This window comes from Ammospiza caudacuta, chromosome 14 (assembly GCF_027887145.1).
Source record: "Ammospiza caudacuta isolate bAmmCau1 chromosome 14, bAmmCau1.pri, whole genome shotgun sequence".
NCBI classification, from domain to species: Eukaryota; Metazoa; Chordata; class Aves; order Passeriformes; family Passerellidae; genus Ammospiza; species Ammospiza caudacuta.
Window position 1 is genome coordinate 11,423,245 of NC_080606.1, and position 11,977 is coordinate 11,435,221.

At 42.4% G+C, this 11,977-nt stretch overlaps 1 protein-coding gene across 2 annotated transcripts in view; it reads left to right on the top strand.

Moving 5' to 3' along the window:
* The window catches only part of KIAA1210 (KIAA1210 ortholog), a 38,173-nt gene extending 26,411 nt beyond the window's left edge, over nt 1-11,762 (top strand). Inside the window, exons 6-12 of one of the 2 annotated variants that reach the window (XM_058814174.1) lie at nt 171-236; nt 2,091-2,303; nt 2,798-2,900; nt 3,647-5,233; nt 5,998-6,140; nt 6,645-6,744; nt 9,555-11,762. In XM_058814174.1, coding sequence (XP_058670157.1) covers nt 171-236; nt 2,091-2,303; nt 2,798-2,900; nt 3,647-5,233; nt 5,998-6,140; nt 6,645-6,744; nt 9,555-9,727 — 2,385 coding nt within the window. In that variant the 3' untranslated portion in view covers nt 9,728-11,762. The remainder of the gene's footprint in view (nt 1-170; nt 237-2,090; nt 2,304-2,797; nt 2,901-3,646; nt 5,234-5,997; nt 6,141-6,644; nt 6,745-9,554) is intronic. The other variant, XM_058814175.1, reaches the window with a different exon arrangement.
* Nucleotides 11,763-11,977: the final 215 nt, after the last annotated feature.

Genomic DNA, 11,977 nt, shown 5'->3' on the forward strand with positions numbered 1-11,977 from the left:
ATGTTTGATGCCAATGAAGAAATTAAACCCACTGTGTAAGGCAGGGACCCAGTGACCCTTCCTTTATTTTTCCTCTTGTGTTTTCTCATAATTAGCACTGGATATCCAGCTCAAGATAATTCAGTGTGACACTTCCCCTGACTTACCCTCTTCCTCCTTTTATCCCACAGTCCTCCAACCCTGTTCAGCGTCATAGCTCTTTGAGTTTAGGAGGGACAGACAGTGAAGATGAACAGGTAAATAGCTCCTTTTCCTGATCATAAACTTCCCTGAGATGGCATATGTGGAGTCTGTATGGAGCCAGTACAGTAATTTTATTTTTCAAATTTATTCTGGGTACAGTGTACCCTAGGAAACATTTCTTTAAGAGTCCAGAGCGAGGGAAATTATATTTAAAATGTACCTCTCAGGGTTTTCAATAAGAAATAAAGACAGGCAGAAATCTATTGGTAAGTGGGTTGTGTGAACAGCATAGAGGCAGCTCTGTGACAGTACAAATCTATAAAGTTACACAAAACATTGGACCAGGCAAAGCTCTTCAATTCTGCTCCCGTATCCCAGGGCCCCCATATCAAATAATCACATCTTCCCATCAGCAGTGGCTGTGAGCAATGCCCTCCATCTCTCTTATCATGGGAAATGATTGCAGGACCAGCCTTTCCTGATGGCAGGTATTCCACAGGAAAGGGTGGGTTTTAATTTGAAATTTTCTTTGGATGATAAATGACCATGAGAAGCAGCAGGTTCTGCTCTCAGAACAACACAGTCCTTGACCAGATTGGAAAAATTTGCAGAGGTCATATATTTTTTGATGTACCTTGACAGTTTTTGTCGATGAGATGTGAAGATGTTTTCATGATCTTTAAAACTCCATCAGCACATGTGTTTGAAATGCTGTGTTACATCCTAAGCTTAAACAAATCTAAACTACAAATGCCAGGCACAGTGCAATGGCTGAGTGTCACCCAGCTTTGTGAATGAATCTTCTTTGGCATTTTACAAGTGTTCCAGAAAGTTTGGTCTTTCAAAACAGCAGCAAAACCACTGAAACTTCACGTTTAGGGGGCTTTAGTACAAACATTTCTGTAAACCCTTTATTTTGATTGCACAATCTAAGCTTATTGCTGTTCAGTTCCCCAGAGCAGCATTGCTGTGAGGATGAGATCCACAGCACTGTCTGGAGGATGGTTCTGATATTCTGAAAAGCATTTGATTTTCCTGAAAGTTGGTATTGAAAGACAAAAGTGGCTATGGCAGCTTTCTTAGAGACAATGAGGAGCAGGCATCCGTGCTATTTCTGTGGCTTTTAAATAATGGATTTGTGCGGCGGGTCGCGTTACTGGCATGAAGAGGCAGCTGTACAAACGGCAGCAGTGTCTCCTGCTGGTGTGTGCACAAACTGCAAAGGTTTTTGCAGATGGGACCTGGGGTGGGGACGGGCTGGGGCTCTCCCTGTGGCAGAGACAGCGATTTTCCTTCTGTGCTGTGTGTTCAGCTGAACTCACAGAACCCAGTGATCTCTCTGCACAGATGACTTTAGGCATGCATTTTAAAACGAGGATTTATGCCCGAAACTATGGCCATTTCAAGCTTCTGAAATGGAATGAGCTAACAAAGGAAATGTTCCAGAGATGTGGGAAGTAAAGCAAAATATACAGAGCATTGTATTGCAAATCAAAGGCGACTCTGACAAAGGGGAGAGAATGATGAGGAGGACTCCAAAGATATCAGAAGGCTAATTAATTACTTTATTATACTATATTATTCTATACATCTAAAACTGATTCTGCCAAGGACTCAGCCCTGCACACACTGCACAGAATCTCGTGGCTGTCAGTGACATTCCCAACACACACACACACACACACCTGGCCCTGATACCTGATACCAAACACCATCACTGTGGATGAACAATCTCCAGGTTGCATTCTACTTTGGCACAAACACAGGCACAGCAAATGAAATAAGAATTGTCTTTTCTTTCTTTGAGGTTCCGAGAAGGTGAATCTCAGAAATCCTTGGGAAGAATTGCGCCTTGCTTTTCTCTGTGAAGGGAAATGTGGCAACAGCATTGTATTTCTGTGTTACAGATCCCTTCTGGGGCTTCCTCCAGGCCCATCAGTCCTTCATCCTCTGGCACCCAGGGCACCCCCGTGTCAGGAGGCAGCAGCTCCCTCCCTGTGGATTTCACCAGCCCTGCCAGTCCCCTGGGCTGCCTGGACACGTCCGCAGCCAGGCACAGGATTGCCATCAACCCGCGCAGGCAGAGGGGCTTCACCAGCAAGCACCTGCTGCCCCTCCAGGTGGGTGTTTGCTGCCAAAGAATCACTGGGCAGAAGGAAATTAGTGTGAGTTTTTAATTATTATTTTAAATATTTTAATTTCTTTTTCTTTCCTATCCACGTTCCTTTACTTTTCCATTGGAAGAAATGAAAACACCTCTTTTGCACCAACCAACCAACCAATCAACCAACCAAAAAAGACTCTGAAAATTTAAATATTATGAAAACTGAAAAAAACCACAGTTTTTGGTTTTCATTATTTAGCCAAAAATTGTGGGCTAAGCTTCATTTGTAAAAAGACTTCTGGTGTTTGAAAAGCTGAATGTCAGTTTTATAGGGGCCTAAGTCTAGTTTTACAAATCTAGTTCTTAAGTAGAATAGTTCATTACCCACAGTGTTGGTAAATTACAGGAGGGAGGCTTTGTTTCTGTGATTTGAGTATTCATAGAAATGCATGTGTATAAACTGCCATTTTTGTGCATAATTCTTTAATTACAGCATCTTCACTTCTTTAGGTGAAACAGCTGGAAAATGAAACTTGTCTTCTTGCAACACCAGGAAGGAAGGGAAATTCAACAGAATTACTTGAGAGTGGCAAACATAAAAGTGATGGGGAAGGTAATGAAGACACAGGTATTGCTGCTTTGGGTGCTTGAACTCTTCTGTATAGCACTGACAGGACCTGTTTGAATTGTTAGTCCTTCCAAACTAGGCATCTTTTGGTTCTATAACATAAAACCAATCCTGGCTGCTGAATTGTTGTGATGGAAAAAGTCAAGTACACTCAACAAAGTGATGCTGAAGTGGTGAACTTTGAGGGCAGCATTAAAAAAAGAGCTGAAAGCATCATGTCCAAAAGCACATGTCCTACACAGCTGGCTGGACCTCAGTGTGTGAAACTGAGTTCCTTGACACTCAGAAAAACCTTAACCACAGCATTATATGTTGTGTGTGTCAGGTGACTTTGATTGGCTTCTGTTTACTGGATCTTCCTTTGCCACTCACCCAGAGAGAATTCTCCCAGTCATTGTAGGTGGCTTTTCTAGGCACACACATGCAGAAATGTCTAGAGAAATCTGGCTGGTAGTCTTACAGCTAAGGGTATGCACAGGAAACAGCTAAACAGCAACTAATGTGTACACCTGAAACGGACAGCAACTTTCAGTCACTCCCTGGATTAGGTGTGTTCAAACTGAAACTTTATTAATCCCTCACTTGGAGAGCCCATTTCTGAACAGGCTCTGAACCAGTTTGTTTATCAGTCAGCAGTGCCCAGACATGGGGCATTCCTGTTAAAGGACTGCACTATCTGCAATGCATACAGATGGTGTCTGGATTGTCACCTTTTCCTCTGTTTAATGCAGGATTACCAGCCCAGGTGGGACCCTGTGCAAAGGGAGGTGGTTTTAAGGAGACACCAGGTGTGAAATCCCCCACTGATGCTGCCCCTGACTCCTGTGATCCCACACCTGTGGCAGAAGACCCCTGTGCTTTGCTGCAGGAGCATGGGAGCCTTACTGGTGTGCGCCATCCCTGCAAAGGAGCCACACTCCTCCTGAGGCCTGAGCCTTCTCCTGTGAACCTACAAGGACACCACGGTGCAGGAGTGATGTGCTCTGCAGATGGGTCTGCTCATGAATCAAAAACACATCCTCAAAGTACCAGTGCTGAAGCCCCTGCACTTCCAGAGCTGCAGCAGCTTGAAGGAGAAGCTGCTGTGTCTCCAGACATACCCACAGCTGACTCGTTCAGCCTTGGTGTGGAAACATCTGGCATGGGTATATTGCCAGGTGTTGCACCAAGTTCCTCAGTAAATTCTGTGGATTCACACATTAATGCCCAGGAAAAGGGGGATCCCCTGTTCAGTGGCAAAGAAGAATTCTGCTTTGGTACTGCTGGGAATCATTCCAGCCATGCTGTCTCAGATGCTCCACAAGCTGCAGTAGCTGACACGGAGTCTTGTTCTGACATCAAGAAAGGGGCTGATTTGAGGTCTGAAAAGAGTTCAGTAGCAAAAAATGACAAAGAAACTTGTGAAATTATGGAATTTCAGTTATCCAAGGACAGTGTAGAAAAAAAAATAGACCCTGCTGCATCTGTCTCAGAAGCAGTTTGTGTGGTACCTTGCAGTAAATTGGAAGTATGTTCTAAAGCAGAAATGGTTCCTGCTTCAAAGGGTAACCAAGGCAGTCAACAGGGCAACACATCTTGCATTTCTGGAAAACTTTCCATTGGGTGTCTTGCCTCTTCAAGTTTGGCTGGCTTGAAGAGTAATATATCTTCTGATGCTGAGAGTAAGGAGCACCAGGTAAGCACTGCAGCTTCTCACAGAAAAGCAGCAGAACGCAGCCAATCATCAGATGAAAATGTAAAAACTCCACTGAAGACTGCTTCTGCTAGACCAGTCAGATTCACCATTGCACCAGCATGGCAAAGGTCTCTCTCAGGGGGTTCAAACTCAAAGGAAGATTCTTATTCCAGAAGTTCTCCAACATCCCCTATAAGACCAGAGTTCTTTGAAGGAATGACAAAAGAGCCCTCATGTTTTGATGCAGCTCTGCAGGAATCAGCAAAAACCAACTCAGAGAGATTTGATCGAGATTGTAAGGACAGAGATCTGCACTTGAATTCTTTCATGGAGTGGGCTGACCACGAAACACAGAACTTTGAGAGCCCATTTGGGGTCAGACTAAGAAGAACATCATCTTTACTGAAATACCAGACCGAAAGCCGTGTCAAGCCCCTGAAGCTGCTCCCTCCAGCTGCTCCAGCTGCTGCTTCTGCTTCAGTCAAGGAGGATCAGAAACTGATGGGCACTGGGAAGCCTCCTCCAAGCCTTCCTGTCCATACAAAATCAGTTGTTAAAAAACCAGATCTCCTAGAAGACAAAAATCCTGCCAAGGCAAGATCAGAAGAAGTGGCAAAGAAGCAAAATGGTTATAAACCTTCAGGTATTTATGCTGTCTTTGTATCCAAACATTGTGGAAAACAGTGGTCATATAAAGAGCCTTGGCAGAGCAGCACAAAAAAAAAAAAATTAAAAATCTTCTTGGCTAAGAACCAAATTCAGCCTTGAGTTCATCACCACTATAATTTAATTGGCTTGATGATTTGGCCAGTCAAGAGAATTCTTGGCTTATCTTAATGAAGGGTGTGTTCCAGCAAGAAGAACAACAGAATAATGGCTTAAATGCCTCTGAAACATTTCTGGTATGAGGTATTTGTACATATAGTTGGAGTTTCAACACAGATTTTTAAAACTTGCTGCAGTTTTAGTTAAAAATTCAGACTGCAGCTGCTCAAACCTTAACTAGGAGTTGCATTAGGTGAGATTATTTTTTAAACAATAATTTAATTTAAAATATGTAAAAAGTGACAAGGAAGCCTGTATTTTACTGCCTACATGAAAAAATCATTACTGTAGTACTCATTTAATCTGCAATGGAAGGATGTAGTTTCAAAGGCAAACTCCAGTTCACAGTGATCTCAGTGGGACATCTGCCATAGACTTAGACAGAAGCACTGTTGAGTCCAACACTGGAGAATAAACAGAAATAACAGTTATTGCCAAGGACAAAATCATCAGGGAAGGTAATTTTATCTCCATCATGTGCAAAGGGTGTTACAGATGCTGAAGGATTTAAAATGTGAAGCACTAACTTTAGACTGACTTGACCTAAATCTCTTATTTACTTCAAAAATGCTTCTTTTGTAGAAAAAGTCTCTCCATATTTGGAAACTGCTTCCTCTGAACCAGCTTGGGTCTCCATGGCAAAGCTGAAACGAAAGGGTTTCCAGGACCACCCTCTTGCCAAAGAACATAAAGACAAAACTTTGGCCAAAGTGGATCAAGGGGAGGTAGGGTACCAAGTAATTCTGCATGGGTGTGAATCCTGCCCCAGGCCACCTGGGTACTTCTGCAAACTGTTCGGTATTGTCTCCATGGGAGGTGTGTTGTGAGCATTATCCAAAGAAAGCTTTGCAGGCCTGGCCTCTAAAACCCTGAGACAGAAAAGTGACGCAAGGGAGGAAATGCCTGGGACAGCACTGTCACAGGGATTCATTTCACAGCTGGATTTTCCTATATGTTCTTTTCCTATATGTTCCTTTCCACTGCTCAAACCTGAACATTTCAGAGCTTTCTGATTGCCCAGAGCATGTTTATGTGGCTGCTCTGAGTTGCATTTACTTCCTCACTGCCTTCTCCCTCCCTCCTCCAGGATGTTCCCAGCCATCCTTGCCTGGCCTTTGCTGCATTTCCACAGGCAGGTTTGAGAGTTGCCAGGGTGAGCTTTAGGAGTGCCCATGGCTGGCAGTCAGCTGCATTCCTTTCTTTTCTTTTCTTCTCTCCTCACTCTGCAGCCAGGGCTCTGTGTTGGTGCGAACACTCTGAAGAAGAGGATGCCTCCCAGCTCTCAGGACAAGAAAACACAAAGAAAGACTGGTGTGTCTGCAGCAGCAGGTATTCTCTTTCTTTATGTAGGGCTACAGGTTGCTCACCACTCACTACCAGTGAGTGGTGTGGGTGGCAGGGATGGGGGAAGAGAGACACCATTTTTATAATCAGCACACTTTATGTAAGACCTATTCAGACCATGGTTTTTGTGTAAGTCAACATAATGGCTTGTTTGCTCAGCAGAGAGAGCAAGTGAGGAACTCTTATCTCAACTGCCAGTTCATGAAATGGCACATAAACAGTCTGGTGATTTATTACTGGCCAAGATCAGTACTAAAAAATAGAAGCTGAAGTTGGAGAGTGTCCAGAAGAGAGCAGCAAAAAAGGTCAGGTCTTCTAGATCTCCAGTCAGCCAGGAAATGCTGATAGGAGTGGAGTTGTTTAGTCTAGAAAAGACAACTAAATTTTCTGCAGAGGACAAGACCGGTTTTTATGGACAACATGAACTTAAAATGCACCAGGGGATGTTTAGCTTAGATGTTAGGAAATTCTTTCTAACAATAAGAGCTGTGAGGTGCAGAAGAGCGTGGCTTGCATATGGAGAGTGTGCAGTTTCCAAGGCAGGATGTGCAGGATAGATAAACATGTATCAAGAATAATTTGATAAACATGTATCAAGGATAATTTATGTAGAGTGAGCTTCACCCTCAGGTGAGCACAGAGGCTGGAGGGCCCCTCTCTTGAGCACTTAGCTCTGTTTCTCTGCATTAAAGATGCAGGGGGAGAGTGTGACTCACTTGGTGACTCACATTGCCTCTTCCAAGGCTCTGCTGGGCTGCAGCTTCTCCCTCCCTGCTCACCAGGGCGGTGCCAAGCCTCAGCAGCACGCTCCAGCTAGACACAGAGAAGCCAGTCCTTCAGCTCTAAAAGCACGTTGTGCTAGCTGAGAGCTATTGATTGCAGATACTCCCTGAGTAGGGAATAAATGCACCCCGTGCCAGACCTGTGGCTTTCCCATTGCAGATTTCATCATCAGATTGCAGCTGACACAGTGAGAGATGCTGTGTGGAAAGAGCCCATGCACTGCCCCCTTTCCTTCCCTGTGTGATCCAGCAGGACCCAGGGTTGTTGTACTGGAGATATTTGGCAGTACCTCTGTGCTACTACCTGTAGTAGTTATTGCTAGAGCTGTTAGCCATTTCTGAACCTGCAGGCTCTACAAAATTAGCTTTCTCCCTTACCGCAGCAGGTGACTGGCTCAGGGTGTTTGCACCAACACAGAAGCTCTGATGTTGGTTGCAGCTAATTTTGTGAGTGTGTATGTGTGATTAAAATACCACACCTTCTAAAAAGGGTTCTGCTTGTCTTATGGTTTTAGGTGCAAAATGAGGGAACATAAACAGGCTGATTTCTGCTCAGATGAGGTCTTCCTTTGAAAGGCTGACTGGATTTCTGTATATTGCATCATCCTAACCTTGGAAGCCCAGCAGCCTTTGGTGAAAATTCAGAACTTCACAAATTTCTCTGCTACTTGTTTACTAGAACTTGCAGTCTTTGTTGTGCTTACAGCAGAATTAGAAATTCTCTGATTTGGTTCCCATTAGCCCAACCAGGAGTTTGAAAGTACTGGTGGTGGAAATGATGTAGAGTTAATATCTAGAGGAGTTATTTATTTGGATTGTTGTGTTTATTACAACAAAGGTTTTCTCCCAAAATGGGGAAATTATTTTCAAAATCAAAATTCCAGTAACAGTTGAATTCCTACCTCATCTTAGATCAATCTGAAAATGTCTTGTGTATGTAGAGCTGCAGCCTGTTTAATGGACCTCCAGTATTAAGTATAGTTTACCTCCTGCAAGAACTATCAACCAGCCAGAACTTTTAAAAACCAGAGACCTCCTGAGTGAAAATGGGAACTACTTTGGCTCTACTCATGGAGTGTGACTAATGGAGCTGATGGATATTTTCCATTGATTTCAGTGCAAGCAAGATCAAGCTTCTTTTACTTAGCATGGCTTTGACATTAATTTTGAAAAATTTCAAACAAAATGAATGGAGCAGAGCTAGATAGGAACTCAAAGCCATCAAAGGAGCATTATCTGTGTTCCTTCATCCTTTGTGAGGATGACAGGCTTCTGTTAGGCTGCATCAAGAGGAACACCTAGTACCATCCAAATCCTACTATCATGGCTTACAAGTGGAAGTACATAAAGCAATGGTTTGATTCCTACCTGGTATTCAATAATATTGCTGGAGCAATATTTGTGTTGGCAGTGAACATTAAAAGAAATCTTTAAGAAGTCTTCTCAGTATTGGAAAACATAAACTTTTAACTCCACAGCAAGCCTGGGGTAATTCTTATCCTGCAGCTATTTTGTTTCTGTTTTCCTGCATACTCAGAACTCTTATTCCTAGATTTTCCTGCTCTCACAGAGCATAATTAGCCTGTGAAACTCCTTGCTGTGCACTTTATTAGAAATCAAGGGTTTGAAAAATTAGGAGATTAATTAACCAAGAATCTGAGTTAGACAAATAACTGGGGTTATAGTCTTCACATGCTTGAACAATTTTGAAAAATGTCCTTCATTTATCTGGGTTTAGACACTTGCTGTTTGGACTGAGGAGATGATTTTTTTATGGGCACATTGCTCACTGTTTAGTATCAATTTTCCTGTTGCAAGAGCTGGTCCTCACCATTGCTGTAGCTGGACCAGAGAGTGCCAGCAACAGCCAATTAATAATTCCTTTGCCTTCTTGGTGAGTCACAAGCATTTTGGGCTGTAAAACAGTTTTGAGAGAAGAAAATATTATTGGCAGAAATTGATTTTTTAACTCTCAAGATTTCTGATGAGTGATGTGTGTCTTCTCATGGGCAGGTAAATTTGGACCAATGTCTCAGGAAGCTTCTGTGGTTCCTGCTGTTGGAAAGGAAGCCAGGCACTCCCCTAACCTGCCAATGACACCCTGCAGTCCTGCTGAACCTCCCTGGCTGTCCCTGGCCAAGAAGAAAGCCAAAGCATGGAGTGAAATGCCCCAGATTGTACAATAGCAAATGACAGGACCATCCTTTGCATTGCCAATAGCTGTGTTAACTCCACTTAATCCCTTCTCTACTGTGACCATTTTTTTTTTCTTTTGAGAAATAAGAGCCTTAAAACTTTTGATCAGACTGTTGTATACAAAGACATAATGAAGAAATGCCACTGTGGGCTTAATCTGATGTATTAGGAAGCTGAGCATTTCCTACTACCAGACACTAGGAAAATTTGATTCATTTTTATATGCTTCCACATCTGATGGTGATGTTCTGAAAAGACACGCTTCAGGCTTTTGGAACATTTCTCTAGCACAATATGTTTTTAAAGTTTCTTTTAAAGAAACTTGTTCTTTTAAAAAGACTGTACAGTGTTTTGTAGGGTTTGGCTTTGAGCTAAGAAATTAAGGTATGCTTTAAAATATTCCCAGTGCTGGGCACTGACGCACTGTGAGTCATGGACACTGATGTCATCACAGCTCCTTCTCTGGGGCTCTATGCTGGGCAGCCTGACTCTGCTTCAGGTTCTTAATGATCTCTTTTGTGATAGCTGTGAGGTCTAAACACATCTGAGCTGGAGTGGTTCTGGCTTTTGTGTGATTTGAAGTCTCAGTGCTGTTGGTCCTGTGCTTGCTCACAGATACCCCCTGGAATGGCCCAGAGCTGCACACTCCATTCTCTGCCATGCACTGGAAAACCACCACACTGTAGCATGTGTCTGCTTTTAGTTGTACCTTTAGAAATCTGGGCAAATTAAACATTCTACTAAAAAGAATTTCTTCCTTTCTTTAATTATGGCAAATAGTGATTTTTTGGTGAGATTCCTCAGCCAATTTTCTCTCTTAAAGAGTGTGGTAGGGGGAGAATTTGCTCCTTAGAAAGTGGCATCTTCTTTTCAAGAAATGCCCCCCTCCATGTTCATAAGGATGTATATTTAGTCAATTGTATGTGATGTTAGTCATAAAAGGGGCATCTGCTTTCCTTCTTGTCTCATCAGCCTTTACCATTAACTCAACATCAGTCTGAGAACGTGCAGCTGGAACAGATTATCCTCTCAGGGCCTGGCCTTGCAGTCACTCAAACTCAAAAAGTTTTGCTATTGACTTTGAAGGATGCAGACATTTGAAAAATAAGCTCTGTGAAATGATGTTGGTGGCATAAGAGACAGTGGCACTTACTGGTGCTTCCAGTTCTTGCAGAATTGCACGTTTATGTAGTTTTTGTTTACAGTCAGTGCAAACTTTGAAAGCTGATTGACTGTTTTTAGCTGGAAAGTTGGTCAGAATTTTTAAAGGAAAATATGATCTATGATAGGATTAACTGCAAACCAAAGAAAATTGGTTTCAGATCAGCTCAAGCAAGACTTTAATCTTCCATTTTGGGCCTGAATTTAACATGTAGTTTTTGCAATTTGAAAACAGTATTAACTAGGAGCTAGACTGTGATTTTTTTTTTATAAAGGTGAAAACTTACTTCCCCAGGAAGGCTCAGAATCCATAGATACTATTTATTCTGGACTAACACCAGAAAGAATAGGAGTTTCACTTGATAAGGAAACAAGGAGTGCTTGGTAATTAATGCCTATTTTGTAACTTCTTTCTCTCTGCTTTAGGAAGCAAATATTTCCTTACAAAGAACTGAAACTTTTGTATTGCTCTGAAACTTTTGAGTGTAATGTAAAATAATTTACTCAGCTATGATTCCTGGAGTTCTGTACAGTTGTCATCCCACCACAAGTTACTGACCCTGTGTAAAACACAGGCCTTTCTATATTTAGGGAACTCTCTTCTCATTCTGTTAATGTGGATTGTGATTCTTCACCCAAAGCACTGTAATGGATTCTATAATCTCTCTTTCCCTGTGTTTCCTTTTGATCTTAATATTGTTTCTGTCTTTTATGTTTGGTATGTATATATGTTTTTGTAATCCTTGAAGGAACCCCTTTTTTATTCCATCCCCCTATTCGGTTTACTATTAAATGCTGTTGCCAGTGATGATGATATCATTTCTGGGAAGAGGGATGGATGGCCCTCGTTCATTCAGGAAGAAATAAAACCAGGTCTTTGGTCAATATTGACTCTGTACATGATAAACTGCATAGATTTTGTTTTGGGGTCATTTTGTGTGACTTAAGACTTATCAGCACAGCTGGTCAGACTAAAGAACTTTTCTAAATCTAAGTTCACAACATCATGAGAGTGCTGATGGCTCTCCTGTTGCCCTGGAGTTACTGCTCCTTTGTGAAAGGCTGGTTTGAGGGTTGGG